We start from the raw sequence: 19,425 nt of genomic DNA on the forward strand, positions 1-19,425 counted from the left end.
TTTATCTTTCTTCCATCTACTTAAAGCCTTCCTACAAGATCTGATTCTGGAAGCAACACTGAGGTTTGAATGCGGAGAAGAGGAGTTCCAAGCTTGACTAATGGTTTCAAAGACCAGAGGTTTATGGAACATCCTTTTATCAAATTTGAAAGAACCTCTATATGAGTCTTGAGATGAGATTAGCTTTATCAAAATAGGACGGTGATCAGAACCTCTCTTATCGAGGAAAGCTTAATTTGAAGCATGGAAATGATCAAACCATTTTTGGTTACCAAATGCTCTATCAAGTTTACTATGGATCCATAAGTTACCTCTCTTGCCACTCCAAGTAAAACCGTTCCCAGAGCTTGGTAATTCTATCATTCCACAAATATCTAACATGTTTGAGAACTCTTGAAATGTAGAATCACTTCTTCTAGGCCCTCCAACCTTCTCAGAGTTATTTAAAATTTCATTGAAATCACCAAACATACACCAGCTGCTACTTCTGGTTAGACTGAATCGAATTAAACGTTCCCAAACAAGATGACACAGACGAATATTAGGATTGCCATAAACACAAGAGACATAGAAACATTTATCTTCATATATGATTTTTACATCCAGGATATTCTTGTCAGCATACAAAATGTGTACACCCACACTGTTCTTCCAAAAAAAAGCAAGACCCCCCCCAAGTATTTACCGGGTCGACAGTGTATACATGGTCATAATCTAGCCAGCATTGCATATCTACTAGATAATTCCTAGGATTCATTGTTTCCATCAGAAAGAGAACCTCATGAAAGTACGTACGTCGCAATTCTGTGAGGCATTGAACTGTCAGGCCATGAGGATCTCCCAAACCCCGGCAGTTCCAACTAAGGATGCTCATTTAAGCTTTGGACGGTCCCTCATGCGGGACCATCAATGATGCATTGCTCGGAGCGGCTTTGGATACATCTGCCAAATGCATTTTCTTCTTTGCTGATGAGAAATCGTCGTCTAAGTCATTTCCTGCCTTGCGCTTCTTGTTGGAGCCCCCTTCAATAAGAGTTTGAGGTTGCTTCACTGAGGCCTTTGACGCTTTCTTCTGGTCCTTTGGGATTCTCTTGTATCTCCCCGGCTTTCTCTTGGTTTTTTTTTTAATCTGAGAGGGGCTTGAGAACATGACTGGTGATAGCTCTGATATCTGACTAGAAGAAGCTTGACAGGTCGGCAAAGAGAGTCTACAAAATACATTGGTCATGGAGTTAACCAGTGTATGACCTGCAGAGATCGCTGATGCTATAAGCTTTGGAGCTTGGGGGTTGAGGGTAGAGACTTGAGATGAAACAGATGCTTTATCAAAGTTAAAGACCACTCCTTTTCCTTTTTTTAAATTTGTAGTAAACAGCAGTGGAGGAGTAAGCTGGAGCATCGCCTTTTGAGAGATAGGATCTTTTTCTGCTTCCTTGACAGAGAATATCACTCTATGTTCTCTGACATGTTTTTCTTCATTGCTTGAGGCTAACAGATAGTTGCGCATTTTTTGTAAGATCTCTGGAGCAATGCGGGGACATCCAGAGATAGGATTGATACCTACTTGATCTTCTTGTAAAACTCCAAACAGAGGATCTCCTTCAGACAATATCGGATCACTTTTTGAAGATTGAGAAAGATGGTTACTGCTAATCTGCGTTACTTGTCTGTTGTGAAGATTGACCAGAAGAGGACATCTCTCTTTTGCATGCGTGAGTATTTGGAAGTAAGTACATCTCTTCTGTACTTTTTCATAGAAAAAATAGATTGTAGTTTGATCACCACCCGAGAGGTTTAGAACTCTTGATTTCTTGAGAGGTTTGGTAACTTCGATCCTTATCTTTACTCGAACATAGTCTTGTCTTTGAGATTTTTCAGGGTCAAACGCTACAAGCTCGACATGCCCGATCAGACCTCCAAGATCTGTAATAGCCGGTTTAGTGTAATGGTTTACAGGGATGTTGCTAATTTTGACCCAGATCGAGACATACTGAAGATATCCCGGTGGAGGCTTCTCGACCCATCTTTCTATTGCCAATCCCCAGTCGTTGAAAGTTTGCATGCCTTTGTCAAGGACATCTTGAAGATCGTGTGCATGCAAGAAGATGAACTGGAAACGCTCTTTGGTAAGAGCAATTCCTGTAACTCGATTAACTTTCTGCCACTTTCTCGGCATATCCAGGATGAGATTCGCAACATTTGAAACTCCGGGTTGAGGATGCGACCGATCAGACTGCATGCATTCCTTTCAGTAGCGAAATATTGTGGGAGATCTGGAAGATTGTAGGGGGCTTCATCGTCATCTTTAAGAGAAAGGGTCATTAGAACTTTATCCATTTCATAGGTCATGATGAGATAGGTAAGGAAGAGGAAGGTGAAAGAACAGGAAGATGAAAGAACAAGATCAAGAATTTTTTATGGTGAGCGTGGAATCAAAGCTCTTTCTTGTTGAAGAAACCAAGAAAGAGGGTCCAAAGCTCTAGAGAGGATATTCTCTAGAGAAAGAAAAACTAGAAAGATTGACTCCGAGTCTTACTGTGATTGGATAAAACAAAAAAAAAACTTTGAATTCGATTTTGATCCAAAAAAGACTTAGATATATCCTAACTAATCATACAAACTAATCTCTTTTCTTTTTTGGCAATGTTATATTTTTTTTACAATATACATCTAATCTATTAAAAACAGGAGTACAAAAATAAAATATCCCTTAATTATCGATTTGTTTACATTAGAATGTCATTGAGATAATTAATGAACATATATTTAAGTATTCTGTCTTTTTCTCTTTTAATAATAAAGATTTCGTAAATTGATCCAACTTACTCGGCAATTAAATGAATCTCTAGAAATCAAATACAATCAATGCAACATTTTTATTGGCTTGCCAACGTCTACGCATGAAAATTTATCAAACCATTAATCTTCTATATTGTCCAAATCATTTTCATCTTCACGCATAGCTAAAAGATTAAACCATAAATCTGTTACATTTTCCGATTTATTTTCTTCCCCACTCGTAGCTAATTAAACATGCACAAACAAAGCAATGAAATGTTAATCAATGAAATTATTTATGTTCATCGACACTTCTCTATATTATATCATACAAGTTTAATTAATCCACTCAATTAAAACTGAAGTACAAAATAATACTTGTCTTTTTAAGTGGATTTTTACACATTTTCATTTTTTTACTAATTCTAACCAGTTCATTTATTATTTTCATTTAAGTATTTTATTACATCTTTTACATTTTTTCACTCTTCCAAACTAAATTATTAATTGCATTTACCATAAAAATTTCATGTTATTTATTTTACGTATTAACCATAATAATTTCACGTGTTTAATGAAATTGCTCTATTAGTGACAAAATTCAAACCGGTTAACAAAATTGTTTTTCTTTGTTTACATAATCAGTTAGACATTGACATTTAAGTATATGTTCGGATACAGATCATCTTTTACGGGTATCTGGTTTTGGATTTTAAAATTAAACTATGTTTAGGTATTATAAATTTTTGGACATGATTCGATTTGGATTCATTTGGGTTGGGATAAGTTTGTATGAACATAAAAATATTTAAATAACCTCTATGTATAAAAATCTCACTAAAAATTTAAAAAGATAAAACCAAATCCGCACGAACGTGCGGATCAAGCTCTAGTTTACATTACTCCTAATCTAGTTTTCCGAGATCATGGCTTCCATACAAGAAGAAAGCCAAGAGTTTTGTTATATTGAGATTATGATTTTTTTTTTGTAGCTTTATTTTTGAGAAGTCTTTAAGATAACATTAAAAATGTTTTAATATAAATATAACACATAAGGGTTAAAGTGATCAGAATGTTTCAATAAACATGTAAATAAACGTCTATATTCCTATGATCAACTAATTTATACTTAAAGTTTAAATTTGAGGGATACAGTTATAGAATGAGGTTTAAGATTAAAAAAAAAAAATAAATATATAAATTTAAAATAAAAATTTAACATATTTTTCAAAACAATTTTTAGATTTCAAAATATTTTCATTTGAAAAAAAAATCGGAAAATAAAATTATAAAATTGAATTCAAAAACGTATTATTCAAAAAAATATTTTTTATTTATTTATGTATTTATGTATTTTTATTAAATAATTGTTTATATTTATATATCTATAAAATAAGGGTAAAGCATCTTTTATCCAATAATGAAATTTCTTTTGATCATTTTTTTATCTTATGTGTTATTTTCGTGAATCAGTGTCTTTCAAGAAAATTGCCTTTTATTTTGAGATGATTTTTCAAATTTTCTTAATCACCAGTATATAATTCATATATATTGTCAATATGCTTAATGATCAATTTGAAATAGATTTGACTTGGGAGCACGTTAAAAATCGTTGGGATTATTTAAATTTTTTTTTACAATATTTTAATTTTTATTATTATAATTACTATTTTGTGTATCAAATAATTGTGTAAGGTGATGGCCAGTCCAGGTGTCATATTATTATTATTATTATTATTATTATTATTATTATTATTATTATTATTATTATTATTATTATTATTTGGGAATGGTTATGAGATGTAAAGTGTTAATGTGTTTAATAAATATGAGTGTTGATATGAATGACGGGATATGTTTGTTTATGTTAATAGTCATGCATGTTCTAGGACTAGTATTTTCACTTGCAGATTGGTTAGTAGTGTTGATATTCATGTTGGCGAACATGACCATCTTTGTCTTATTCCCCTCTTTCCCTTTTTCCTTTTTAGCGTATGTAGGTGTTTCTTGTGGTTCAAGTTATGGCACAATATTAGAGATTTGAGGATGGCATTACAATTTGGTATCAGAACCTAGATTAAAGACCACTCCAGTTCTAACCTGAGGGTCATAATAGAAAGGGGAGAGGTTAGAGTACTCTTGAAACGTTCTAAATAAGTTTGAATTTTTTTTTTGCGGAGACTTCATCATGTTGATTAGTAAGAAGTGTCAAATTTTTAAGGTATTTACGCATTCAAGAAAGAAGATTAGGTTACGATGAAATTAAATGTCATAGTAGAGTCACTATCATCTCGATGATTCAAGCAGAAGGGTTGTTAGGAAAGGTAAACGAAGATTACCTTGCGACAAAATCAATGGAGGGTAGTGAAGTAGATGAAAAATTAGACATTACTCTAATTGTAGCAGAATACAAGAACGTTTTTTGAAATATTAAAAAGCCCCACTAACGAGAGGAGATGCTTTCACCATTGTGATAGATCCAGGGTTGCTCCAATGTCTAAAACGCCATATCTCTTAGCTTATGCAGAGATGGCGGAGTTAAAAAATAAGTTAAAGGATTTAAAAGACAAGGGATTCATCCGACCTAGTAGTTCGCCATGGGGAACACCAGTTCTTTTTTTTGTAAAGAAAAATGATGGAAGTTGTAGCATTCCCGATTCTAGATAGGATCGTCTGGATGGAACATAGTGCGAGGAGACACACCAGCCTGGTCATACGACCTAAAGACAAGCGTGTCATGGTCTAAAACGTGATTAAGAGAATCAGATAGCTGGAACTTAACCAAAATAAGGCAGAGGCAAGCTCAAAGGAGCTGGAAAAGCGAGCCGGTAGCTGGACGAGGTCCGGGTGAAGCTCGATGAAGTGAATGATCAGAATGGATCATGGGAAAACTAAGTCTAGGTCTGTAAATAGACCAAGAAACTTTGAAGGATTGAAGAAGATAAAGGAAGCAAGCTGGATGCAGTGTATAACAGCTGGGCGATGCGGTAAGCAAGCTCGACCAGCTAGGTGAAGTGTAGTGCAGCTCGGTGTAGCTCACTGAAGTGTAGGTCAGCTCCAGCAGCTAGAATACTAGCTCAGTCAGATGGGACATCTGGGGATCAGCTCAACTTAGCTAGATGGAGTGTTGGAAGCTCGGACCATTGGGTCGGGTCCAGTGGGCACTTGGGATCGGACCAGGGGCTTGGGCAACCAGCCTGGGCTTGTGTGTGATGTGTCTAGGAGCAGTTAGGACTGCCAGGGACGTCTGGTAACCGCCATAGGCAAATGGGTGTGATCTGGTCCATTGATTAAATCAATGGACAATTAATACCAAAGGGATGCAATGGTTAAGAAGTAACCAATCCTTCTTCTATGAAAGGAAAGCTAGTCCGTGTCTTTGCAGGCACGCCATGACTTCTTCCCACACCCTGAAACAAAAAAAAAAGAGAAAAACAAAGAGATGGTCGGATTCAACAATCCAATACCAAGAGGCATTCAAAGGCAACAAATAGTCTGTTTTGGAGGGCAATCAATGGGGAAGTTATGAATGACCCTTTGATGAGTTTTGATTATTGTTTGCCACACCATAGGCTTCATCTACATCCATAAAATACACGCAAGTAGCCAGGAGAGGAGATGGAGGGCCGGAATGGACTTCAAATGGTTGAGACAGCCTTGAAGGCATATGTGTGCAGAAAGGCAGTTTCATGGGCACTGAAGAGGGAAGTGATGCACGACTCTTGGGTGGTGTTTGATGATGGATGAACACGTCCTAGGCTTCCTCTGTGTCTTGGGAAAACACGCAAATAACCAGGAGAGAAGGGAGAAGGCCGGACTTCACTCTCAATGGCATGAACAGCCTCAAAGGTGGATGCAATGTGGAAACTGGTTTCAATTGGAATTCAAGGGAAGAGAGACACGACCCTTGAATGGATCATATCATCACTGAAAGTATATGATAAGGATTGATAGAGGCGTGTTCAAGAGGGGTATAGTCGTTCCTGGTAAAGGAGGACACAAGATCAACAACCATCAAGTATAAGGTAACATCTTTATGATTACTTTCTAGTTTGTATTTCTGTCTCTTGTGGTGCGGCTAAGGACAAGTATGGCACGCCCCTTGAAGACCATATGTTGTGATGTAAACTAAGGATCCAGGACCCTGAGAGAAGGGTAGATCTTAGTTGATCTAACTCATCCATGTGGAATGGAAGTTAGAGGCCACTCATTGGATAGTGATCCATGGTGGATCATGGTGTGTGTTGGTTCTGATCATGGTGTGAATCAATGATCCGACTCATGGAGGAGACACATGGGGGTGGTTGGTTGTTTGACTCATCAGTTCTGAGTCATGTGGGGGTGGTTGGTTGTTTGACTCAGGATCTGATGGGCATTAATAATCCAATGCTATGTTGTTTAGACATGGAGGCACTGAACCATGGCCTTGGCCGGTTCAGGAGGTGATAGTCCTTGGCCATCGGCCGGACTGACCAAAGTCGGGTTTCACATGATCTGGACCTCTGGGTCGGATTCTGATGATGGGAAACCTACTTTGGGGATTTATAATAATTATTGACATATTTTAATTAATTTTTAGGAATTGATTTGATGATGTCAACTTTCAACCGGTTGGACTGATCATGATCGGAATCCATATGGACTGGGTCGATTCATTGGATTGTGATTATGAGAATATCTTAGTGGGGATTTATCAGGATTTTTCATGAATTTTAATTAATTTTTGGAGCATGTTTGCTTGAGGTCATTTTTGTAGCTGAAGACTCCCCAAGGGTACTTGGTCTGTGGGGATGGTTGGCTTAATGACTAAGTACCAAAGGAAAGAGTTTATGCAGGTATAAGAGAACTGTACGAGTAGACAGGGAGCTGGTCGAAGCTACCTCGCAGCTCTATCAGCTGGAAGAGAGTAGATGGAACCTCAAGTGAAGTGGTTAAGCTCAACTAGCTGGATGAGCTAGCTAAACAACTAAGTCAGCTGGGACAATCAGCTAACAAGCTCCGTGGATGTGGCAAAGGTATGATCTAGCAATGTTGCATAGATCTAGATAGAATGGTTAGGAGAATGGAACCTCAGATTTTTATGACTTGATTTGGGTTCAGGATCAACCTTGGAGCTAGCTGGTAGTTGAGTATACTAAACATTAGCTGAGGTGATTTGACCAGACAAGTATTATATTGGTTTTAGACCAATGGTTAAGTAGATAATATTCCGCTGTGCATAAGTTGAAATGATCTAAGCTAAGGAATGACTAAGGTAGTCTTAAGCTAAGGTCTAAGTTAGCCTCACCTTATGGGCGACATTATAATAAAGCGCGAAATTTTGATAGGTTCGGTCAGTGTATGGACCGAGCAACTTGAGGTATCGACCGCGGCTTAGGAAGCTGGGTCGGGGCCTTACAGAAGTTTTAGAATTTGCATTGACTATCGGGGATTGAATAAAGTCACATTTAAGAACAAGTACCCATTACCACGTATTAACGAGCTGTTAGACCAACTTCAGGGAGCTATCATCAAATATCTGTAACGGAGGAAGATGTGAGAAATACGGATTTCAGACTCGTTATGGACACTATGAGTGTAATTTTTGGGGTCAAAAACGGTTATCTCGAAATCAACGGCTAAGATTATCATTTTAGCAAGTTCTTAACGAAAGACTTCTCGAAAAAAAGATCGGAAGAATACAAATACTTATGGACGAGGGTCTCCGGAAAGGTCGGTACGAAAAGAAACAGGTCAAGACCCGAGAACTGGACCGTTCTCACTTGTCCGCCTCGCCCATGGGCGAGGACAACCATCACCAAGGTCACCTCGCCCATGGGCGAGGACGACCAGCACCACGGTCACCTCGCCCATGGGCGAGGCAACCATCACCAAGGTCACCTCGCCCATGGGCGAGGACGACCAGCACCACGGTCACCTCGCCCATGGGCGAGGACGACCATCACCAAGGTCACCTCGTCCATGGGCGAGGACGACCAGCACCATGGTCACCTCGCCCATGGGCGAGGACGACCAGCACCGCGGTCATGTCGCCCACGGGCGAGGACGATCTGTGCCCGGTTCACCTCGCCCTAGGCGAGGACAATCCAATCCCGGCCAGTCCGACTCGTTTCGACTCTCGTATCCTCCGTATAGTTGTGATATCCGACTTTTGGATCATATACCTCTCGTTTCGTCTCGATCGGAGTTACTCTCGAAGTTTTACGACTAAAATCGAGAAAATCATAGAAAAGCCCGAACGCCTAAAAACGGCCCGAGAGGATCTAAACGTGTCTAGAGGCCAATCTACGATTTTGAAGGGACCCGAGCCCAATGGGAGTTACGACGGTTTATCCTAACTCGCGGAAGTAAGATAAACGTTAAGTTTCCGAAGATAAATATCAAGATTCGAGGATAACTACAAAGATCGATGAAAAATGGAATATTCCCAAAAGAGATAAACTTGGGCCCAAAGGCAAAGGAGTAAATGGGCCACCAAACTAAAACAACTATATAAAGAGAGCTCGAGTAGAAGAAAAAGGGGCCAAGAATTTAGACTTAGAGAACTCCTGCTAGCTTAAGGAACTTAGAACTTAGGTGGTTAGACTAGCAAGGCAAAGCTTAGGACGTTTTGCCGCCTTTCTGTTCTGCTTTTGTTTAGTTAGCATATCTCTACTTCTCTCGGAGAAGTCAAGTATTCATACTATTTCATTAATAAAACGCCTCCGAGCGACTATTTATTTTTATCTTGCTATCTATCTTTTTACGTTCTAAAAGTGATTACGCAAAGAATTCAGACCTTCAGGAAAAATTGGGTTTTTTTGGTTTTCCTCCATACTTATTCATTAAAATCGACGATGTGAATTTTGGTTCCCACAGTAATTATGCGTTTTGGGTTAGCTAATACGCCAAAAACCTTTATGAAACTGATGAACAACGTGTTTTGGGAGTATTTGGATAAGTGTCTAATTGTGTTCATCGATGATATTCTGGTTTACTCAAGGACTAAAGGGGAGCGCGAGTGGCATCTGTGTGTGGCGATGAATAAGTTATGTGAACATCAGTTATTTGCTAAGTTGAGAAGTGTAGTTTTGGAAAATAAATATAGGATTATTGGGTCATGTGGTTACGGGAGAGGGAGTAGTTGTGGATCCCGAAAAAGGCCACATCAATTACTAATTGGCCTTTGCCTAAGAGTACCACAGAGGTGCATAGTTTTCTCGGGTTGGCTGGCTACTATCAAAAGTTTGTAAAAGGATTTTCTATCATGTCTAAACCGATGAATCTACTAATGGGAAATGAGTAGCGTTTGAATGGTCGAAACAGTATGGGGAGAGCTTTAAGAAGTTGAAGGAGTATTGACTCAAACTCCAGCTGTGGTATTCCAAAGGGGAAGACCGTATGTGGTTTACACTGATGCATCATGAAGTAGATTAGGATGTCTGCTCATGCAAGAAGATAAAGTAATCAGTTATGCCTCGAGACAGGTACGAAAACACAAGGTTAACTACCCTACTCATGACTTAGAGCTGGCATAAGTGGGTTTTGATTTAAAAATATGATGTTGTTACCTATATGGAGAAAAAGTTAAGATATTTACAGACCATAAGAGTTTGAAGTATGTATTCATTCACGGTGGTTTAAATGTAAGACAATGAAGATGGATTGAGGAAAATGCAGATTATAAATTTGAATATAAAATACCACCTAGGAAAAGCTAATCATGTTACATACGCCTTAAGTAGAAGGAAAAGAGATGCGACAACCAGCAAAGATGTACAAGAACTTACAACAAATCTTAATTACCTTAAGGATGTGCGTTGTGACTGTTGAAGAGAATGATGTTGGATTGGAAGCAGTAGACTGAACTGACATGCTATGGAGTGTTAGAGAAGTGAAAAAAAAATGATTTAGAATTGATGAAGGTTCTGAGAATTGGTGTAACTGGGTATCGCACAATGGACAATGTATTAGTCCTATACTGAACTCGTGTGTGTGTGCTAGTGAATAAAGACATGAAATGAATTCATGTTCTTGACAAGGTATCTGTGGCCATTAGAAAATGATGTGGAGTGATACTTTTTGTTGTAATAGTCAAGATGCTTATATGACTGTTGAACATGCATGGAAGGTTCCCAATAGAAATCTAGTCTTGTCTGTATGAAATAATTATTCTTTTGCTCAAGCCTCTAGGATCTTAGGATTTGGTCAAGTTCAAAGATATTCTCCTACTTTCCGGTAACGCGAGCTATCTTGGAATGATTTGATTTTTTTATGGCGCATGATTTTGACCATATATATTGCTTATCTTTGAACTAAATGACAAAGGGTAAATTCGTGTTTTCAACATATTATCTCTCTCATCTTTTCTCTCTTCTTGAAGATACCATCTCCTTAAATCACTCTCCACGGCAGTCGAGTTCTGCCATCGGTGCTGTGAGAGGGTCTTGTGCCTCGTGCTTCATCTTGTGTTACAAATATTTTCCGATAGATTTGATGTTTGATATTTGAGATGTGGATGGTTGTTTTAGTGGTCTTCGGGTCATGTCGTTATCTCAAGCATCATGGTCCAGCTATATGAGGAGATGATCTAGGTTGTGTGCTGATGAACAACATGATCCACTCATAAATTATGGTTAGGGTTTAGCCTAATATGCCAAACAAGAAATGAGTAAAAAGACTAATTGTGAATTATTTGAAGGTGCAGAAGTGTTTTGTTTATTGATACTCCATGTTGATACAATGATGATGAATAAAGAATTTGTGAATACAGATGTATTTCAGTTCAAAATCAGTATATTTTTGATATATGAAGCTTCAATCCCCCTTTTGATTCTCCTTTGTCCCCCCCCCCCCTTTTTATAGCTGTTCAAAGGACAATCATAACGGCATTGTGATTCTCTGTGTGTATCCAGTGCCAATAATATCACTTTTAATGCTCCGATCTTCTTTATGGTGGAGTTTACTAATCAGGTCGCATTCACTTCTTACCGAGCTTGGGATGGAGCTTCGCTCTTCTTGGGTTTATTATCTTCTTAATGAGTCTTGGGCTATTGGGCTGGATCCTTGAACCGGTTTTGGAGTGGGATGAAATCCACCTCCAATAGTAGCCGCTCCGGAGTCCTGCGTGTCTCGAGTTGTCATCCAGGTTTGATGCTGATTCCATCTTTGGTGTTGCATTCATGACCGGTGGTTTATGATTTTCAAAACCAACGTAAGTGGTTTTGTTATATTATTATGTTTTTTTCTATAGCTTTATTTTTGGGAAACTTTTAGGATGACATAAGTGTTAAATGATCAAAAATATTTCATTAAAGAGGTAAATAAAAATTTGTATCCATAAGGTTAACTAATCTAGACTTAATTTTTAGATTTGAGGGATAGGGTTTTGGGGTGGGGTTTAAGATTTAAAAAATAAATAAGTAATTTAACTTTAAAAAATATATATATATTTTTAAAACAATTTTTAATTTCAAAGTAACTTTCAAAACACGGAAAATAAAATTATAAAGTGCCAGAATTAAAAAAAATATATTACACAAAAATAATTATATTTTTTTATTTTTAATCTATTATTTTTAAATAACTATTTATATTTATATATCTATAAAGGGAGGGTAAAAACGATTTTTACCTCTTTAATGAAATCTATTTTGGTCATTTTCTTTTTATGTGCTATTTTGGTGTAGTGTCTTTCATGAGAAATGCCCTTTTTTTGATGATTTTTCAAATTTTTCTTAATCACCAGCATATAGTTCATATATATATTGTCAAGAAGCTGGTGATCACTTTGAAACAGATTTGAATTGGGAGCACGTTAAAAATCGTTGGGATTATTAAAAGTTTTTTTTACAATATGTGTTTGATGAATTCAGAAATCCACGTCTTGGAACAAACATTTCGTGTATGTTATAAAATTCGATGAAATATTTGGTGGTTATAAAATTCGATGAAGTATTTGGTGATCATTAGAATGCAAGAAATAATAACCATGCCATAAGTTTAATTTTTTTAAATTATTATTTCGTGTTTGGTTTTAAAATTAATTTTAATTATTTTTCTTATAATTATTTTTTGAGAAATTAGGAGCTCTACCAACGGACTTTCCCCATATTTGCAATACACCAACGGCGCGAATAGAGGCAACTGTTCATGGTGTCGTTTTACTCTACTACTCCTACTACATAAACGTTTGAACAAGACAGAGAACTGGACCAAATCTTCGTTGAAGATACGGAGAGGTCTGCTATCCTCCGAATCTATTTGTCAGAGGTTGCGTATCGGTGACCGGTGGTTATTCGAAAGTCATCGTCACTCGAAAATTCGAAATTTCCGATTTTTCTCTTCCCTCATTCTCCCATCCCAAAATCAGAAAATTTTATCCTCTCACCGAACCAATATATGGAGGAGAACGACATAGCGCGACGACCCCCATGTGTTCTCCCGGAAAGGATTTTCGCCGTCGGAGAAGAACCCGCCGGCGTTAGGGTGACTCCGTATCACAAGGCAGGCGCAATCAGACAAATCATCGCTGTTCTTGATCCTGACGAGGTTGAACACATTAGGGTTTCGCCATTCGGAAAATTGCTTGAGATCGCCGACAAACCTAGTTTTTCCTGGAGGTTTGGCCGATATATTATATCCAGACAACTCAAGGTCGCTAAGAAGCACGAGGCGTGGTTCCTCTTCGCTGGAAAACCAATTAGGTTTTCAATTCGAAAATTCGCTCTGGTCACGGGTCTAAACTGCAGAAAATTCCCGAAAAAAAGCAAAAAGAAATCGAAGAACTTCATGACTAAGAAACCATACTGGGGTGAGCTATTTGGATCATTGAAAGAGGTACCCGTCTCATCTGTCCTCCGGATGCTGGAGCAGAAAACGATTGTTGACAAAGACATCAGGTTGAAATACACATACCTCTCCTTGCTGGCCGCCGTTATACTCCCGACGACACATGCACCGCGGATCTCGAAAGAATGCGCTGAGAAAATCAAAGATCTGGATGCAATCTTAGCGTATCCATGGGGGAGGGTCTCATTCGACATGTTGATGTCCAGCATAAAGGAGAGAAAGGAAGTTTCCCTATCCCAGAACACAATTGCTCTTAAGGGATTTGTACTTGCTCTGCAACTTGTCATCGTCGAATGTGTACCTGCGCTCACCGAAGTGGTGCATGAAGGAGGTTCCTCTGGCTCTGACGACGATGATACCAATGAGAGTGACAAACTGGGTAGAAAAGGCATAAGCCCTGGGCATGCCCGCGACACAGATGCTGCAGAGAAGGTATCCATTTATATATCGAGAGCATATTAACAATTTTGTAGCTGTTAATTTCACTGCATCTAACAAAATGTAATGTCATAATGTTTGGTGAAATGCAGGCATTAATTCAGTCTGTCATGTTAGATGCGAACGGTGAGACAAACGTTCCACCAGAGTACGAATGGACAGACGACGAAGACGATGCTGCCGTCTCTAATATGTTGAATCTGATAGACCAGCGGTTTGGTTTCAACTCGCACTGCTTTGTGGGTGGGACAACAAAGCAGGAGGTCCACAGGATGCGGGAAGAGGCAAAAGCAGAATTGGTTGGCCGCAAGACAGTCAAAACGAAGGCAGGTACCTCCTCTCACAGACTCGACGGCGTAGACATTGATCTGTTGGCCTCTATAGTCTCTGAAAAGATGAAGGACGACTTCCAGCTCCTACATGGCGACGTATCATCGATTCAAGAATCAGCTAATGCCTTCACGGAGACTATCCTTGCAAATATCAACGAGGTGTTTTGCAGTGTGCAGGATAGAGTCCACCAAATCGCAACTCTATCTGCTGACATTCGTAACTTAGAGGCGACAGTGTCTGTATCTCCTCCGCAGATGGCCAACAATCAACCCAACGTGGTTCATGTCGGCACTCAAACAGTCCCAGATGTCCCTACAATAATTTCTGATGCTATCAACTTCGCAAACCGATCAACCCAATCTGATGCTGGTGTAAGTTTATAGTTAAACGTCTATAATATAGTTTAACCGATTAACACACTTACAATGCAGCTAAAATTAATTTTATTTTAGGGTGGTCAAAACGGTTTGGATGCTAGCACGGCGGTGGGTGGTGTGACAAACAAAAGTGTCCGACCTTCCTTCGAGACCGCTCATTTAGCACCAGAATGTGCTCAAAAAGAGCATGTAGCGCCTTGATATACCTTGGATTTGACCCATTTTTATCCATGGTATATAAGTATTTTACTATATATATATATCTATGTTTTCTACTCTTCTAGGTATGTTTTCAGGTTCAGGTGCATTTCGGAGTAAAGCTATGACTTTGGAGCATTTTGGAGCTTAAAAGACATTTCACCCGAGCTGACCACGTAGAGGTCGACGAGAGGAAGAACAATCGATCGATGCGCATCAGTGCTGACGATCGATATCAGGAGATACCTCGACAGATGAAGATTAATATCGATCGATGTACACAAGTACCATCGATCGATGTCGAGACACCAGACACGCGACATTTTGGATTCAGCAGACTTAAAAACCAAGGCCAAGCCAAATTACCAAAATACCCTGACGAGTTTTTAACCTAGTAGAATATATACAGCCTAAGTGTTTTGACGGCAGAAGAGCTTTTTCTAGACCTAGTTTTGTTACAAGTTTCATTTGGGAGAGAAGATCACTTGTGATTGGAACTCCTTGTTTTCATTTCTTTTCATCTATACTATGAGTTTCTATTCCTTTATTGTTATGAATTGCTTTGCTATGTCTGAGTAGTTCAACTATTAGATCCAGGGTTCAGATAGGTTTGTGGGATTAGCCCCAAACTATAGATCTGCCTTGTTGTGATATTCATGATAGATTTGTATTCATTGCTTGTTTTAGCCTTGCTAACTAGAACTTGATCATAGGATTGCATACTCAAGCAACCTTGTTATCCCATCCTGACATCTATCTATCATATTAGGACTGCTAGAGAGGGCTAACCGCCAATTTAGTATCTTAGTAGCGCATTTCATACTCGCGCATAGGCCTGGCTAGAATCCGTCGATCGATGTCCTCAACTGATAATCGATCGACGTTGGCAAAGGTGTATCGGTCGACGTCTTAATAGACCATCGATCGACACTCTCTCGTCGTCGACATACTAACCGTTGAGACACGAGATCTAGTTTGTTAACCAGTGGTACATGCGACAGCTGATCACTGAGTTAAGCGAATGAGCTCTAATATATCATACATTCAACAATTAGGCATCTATAGGTATTATAATCTCCAACACCTGAACAGTGGCCCTGCATCTAATATCATTTCCAACCAAGTTACATTTATTATTTACTCGCTTGTTACTATTGCTATTTCATTTAAACATTTACAACCCTTAGAATTAATAAACACTAGATTTAATTGTTCCCTAGCTCCTTGTGGATTCGATCCCTAAGTACTACATCTGAACCTCTTTTGATGAGAGTAACACTCCTTAGGGTAATTTGAGTGGTATCACGCCCCAACCATCTGATACACAAGTGGACTCGGTAAGTAACCTTGAAACTTATCTATTTTCCATCACTCCACAACTCCATCTTTTCTGATTTTATCTCCACATCACGACTGTTTTAAACAATGCAGGCTCTTGATCCTGCTTTGTTGTTTCCAAACCCAACCTTCTCGCTTGGCCTGACGCAGGAGACACGTGTGGAGCGGCCTAAAGAAGCCAATGTCACCGTCGACGCTGACCACGAAGGGGTTGATGAAGATGACGATGAAGCATCTGCGGAGGAAGCTCCACCTGCGTGTAGGAAAAGCAAGCGCCAGAAGGTACCAACGAAGTCCCTTATGGGTGAGAAAGAATGTGATAAAGGCTTTTTGCACCGTGCAAGAAAGGCGGTTACAGATGCGATCTATAAGGGAGGTACCATTGATTACTCCGCCAAGTTTGCCGCTCTTATGGACAAGCTGAAGACGCCTTTGTAAGTTGCTAATTCTGAGTTACTTTCAAATTAGGTTTGACTTGTTATTAGCTGGCTAACAGCTTTCCCTTTACTTTGTTGAATAGTGATTTAACAACTGATAGGGGGATTATTACAAGCAACCAGCTTTACGAGGTAGTTGAGAGGGCAACCCAACTGTCGCCTCAGGTATGTTTTTGGCCTCTTCATGATAGAAAGTCTCCCAGCTTTAACATGTCTACCATTATAATATGTTCCATTAATCTTCTGGAAACAGGTCTTGGACGTCCTTATCTTCCACACAAGTGCATTGTTTGTGTCGCGATCATCTCTGAAGCAAATCCCCATTGTTGTTTTTATGGACACGAAGTTCCTGTCGCACTTCACCAAATTGTACACTAAGTTCTCAAAGCTGTCAAGAAAAGATGGCTTCAAGTTCACCCCAGACATTGTTGACATGTTTTTGCAGCTCCCGTCTTACGCCGATGCTGTTCGTTTCTATTCCCCGTTCTTTGTGGATAAAAAGTACTGGGTTACCGTTTGTGTAGATTGCAGTAGCTGGACCGTAACTGTCTTGGACTGCAACACCGCTCTCCGGTCAGACTACATGATGACTAAAGACGTAAGGCCAATAGCTTCCTTGTTTCCATATCTTCTGAAGCAGGTTGGAAGGGAAGTTGGCACGAGAGACGGTAAAGCAATGAGAATAGAAAGGCCCCGGACCACACCTTAGCAAACTGCTGTAACAGACTCTGGACTCACATTTGTGCTTCTTATCCAAGCTCATGCTTTGGGGCGGGGGGGGGGGGGGGGGGGGGTCAATGCTTGCAAATGCATAACCCCAGACGTTCTCAACAGCCAGGGGAGAGGCTGGTGGTGACCCTATACGAGTCAACAGTCGGTGCCCTGTGATGTACTCCATTTATGTTCTACTTATGATTCCGAAAAAACTACAACCCTTGTCTTCCTTTCCTCTTATAATATGATAACCGAATGTTTCTTGAATGTTTGTAGTTTATATCTACTGTTTTTTTTATTCCACTTAGATTAAGTTGTGAGCAATTTAGTTTCCATTTTACTCGGCTTGAAGTAGTTGTTTTTCGTTTAACCAGCCAATATTAATATTGACTTCACACAAAAATCATATGGAGAGTCCAAAGGCCAAACCACGTCAAATAATTGAATAGAAATGGCCCAACAAATTACACATTCTAAACCCATTAAAGGCCTAGTCCCCCACAATTTTACTGTGCAATTAGGGTTATTTTGGACTATATAAACCACAACATACCTCCGTTGTAATATGTCCGCCGAGTACCTCACACCTCCGTTTCCTGCCGGCAAGTGTTGGAGGAGACCATAGATCCTCGTTAAAGGTAAATTCCATGACTGCCTTCCGTTTATATATACATTTTCTCTATACCGATAAAGTCTAATGCATCTCTAAAACAATTGTGATTTTGTCCATAAGACCGTCGGAAAGGTTACATCGACAGGTTTTGGATTTCTCCATGGAAGTCGGACCTGGCATTCCTCGGAGGTGTCCGTGTGGAGCTGCGACAGTGGTACTTACATCGAAGACGAAGGAGAACCCTGGCCGGCGGTTCTACAGATGCGAGGTAGTTTTTGGGGAGAATCACGTGTTCAAGTGGGCCGACAAAGCCTTGCTGGAGGAGATAGAATCACTGGCGGTTAAGCATTCGGTAGTGGAGAATGAACTGGTTGAAATCAAGGAACAACTTGTAGATATTAAAAAAGATATTACGGAGATTGTTTAAGTGGTTGCAGCCTTTTCTTCCAAACTTCGAAAGTAATGTTAGATCCGTATGAAGAAGGCATGAATTGCTTCGCCTTTGTTGTCACCCCATGTTTTTAATGTAATATAAAGACCCTGTTCTGTATGGACCAAATATCGTATGACTTATTTAGCCGGTAACAAATTTAGTAAATCGATAATTTAAATAATATCTCCATTTCTTATGTTTAGCTGACCATCAATCTCTAATCTCTACTAATACCATGATTGCGGTAAAGTATTAACAATCCTGTCCAATCCCTCTAGTAGCAGGCTACACAATTATTTGATCAGCAAATCCGAATTATGGTTAATCTAGTTACCCTTCTAACTGTTTACGGATTATGATTTATTGGTTACGGTTTAGGGTTTAGGGTTATTAGGTGACTAATAAAGGGGTAAGAGTTTATTGTTTAGGGATCAGGGTTTTGGATTAGGATTTAGGGTTTAGGGTATATGTTTAGGGTTAACGGCTTTGGATTTAGGGTTTATGGTTTAGGGTTTAGGGTTGTTTAAGTATGTTATAGGGTTAGGGTTTAGGGTATATACGGGGTTTTCGTTTTTTAGTAAAGCTTAGGGTTTAGGGTCTATACAGGGTTTACAGTTATTTTACCGCGCTAAACTTGTAAGTTTGCCGGCTACGTTCTTGATTAGCAGGCTACAGAAGCTATTGTCCCTCCAAGCCTAACGACATGTTAGTATAAGATGAATTTAGCAAAATATTAAGATAGCGATGGTTTAGGGTGTAGGGTTTACTTTTGAGTTTAGGGTTTAGGGTTAAGAGTTTCGAGTTTAGGGTTTAGGGTTTAGTGTTTACAGTTTTGGGTGTAGGGTTTAGGGTATATGGTTCGGGGTTTAGGGTTAAGATTTTAGGGTTTAGGGTTTATGGTTTAGGGTTTACGGTTCAAGGTTTAGGGTTTATGGT

General features: G+C 39.2%; 2 protein-coding genes across 2 annotated transcripts; one reads left to right on the forward strand and one right to left on the reverse strand.

Annotated features, from left to right (window-relative positions):
• Positions 1–874: 874 nt before the first annotated feature.
• Positions 875–2,239, reverse strand: LOC103868874. Its single transcript, XM_009146931.2, has one exon. The coding sequence runs from the start codon at positions 2,237–2,239 to the stop codon at positions 875–877; it is 1,365 nt and encodes a 454-aa protein (XP_009145179.2).
• Positions 2,240–13,158: 10,919 nt separating this feature from the next.
• Positions 13,159–18,483, forward strand: LOC103868875. Its single transcript, XM_009146932.1, has 7 exons — positions 13,159–14,040; positions 14,139–14,750; positions 16,241–16,291; positions 16,386–16,726; positions 16,831–16,894; positions 16,983–17,369; positions 18,202–18,483. The coding sequence occupies exons 1-7, from the start codon at positions 13,159–13,161 to the stop codon at positions 18,481–18,483; spliced, it is 2,619 nt and encodes an 872-aa protein (XP_009145180.1).
• The last annotated feature ends 942 nt before the right edge of the window (positions 18,484–19,425 follow it).

This window comes from Brassica rapa, chromosome A05, assembly GCF_000309985.2.
Source record: "Brassica rapa cultivar Chiifu-401-42 chromosome A05, CAAS_Brap_v3.01, whole genome shotgun sequence".
Lineage (NCBI taxonomy): Eukaryota > Viridiplantae > Streptophyta > Magnoliopsida > Brassicales > Brassicaceae > Brassica > Brassica rapa.

Coding starts and splice junctions, on each gene's coding strand:
- LOC103868874 (XM_009146931.2), bottom strand. CDS start 2,239: ATGCAGTCTGATCGGTCGCATCCTCAACCCGGAGTTTCAAATGTTGCG.
- LOC103868875 (XM_009146932.1), top strand. CDS start 13,159: ATGGAGGAGAACGACATAGCGCGACGACCCCCATGTGTTCTCCCGGAA. Junction 14,041..14,138: donor ACACAGATGCTGCAGAGAAG/GTATCCATTTAT, acceptor GGTGAAATGCAG/GCATTAATTCAGTCTGTCAT. Junction 16,292..16,385: donor CTGATACACAAGTGGACTCG/GTAAGTAACCTT, acceptor TAAACAATGCAG/GCTCTTGATCCTGCTTTGTT.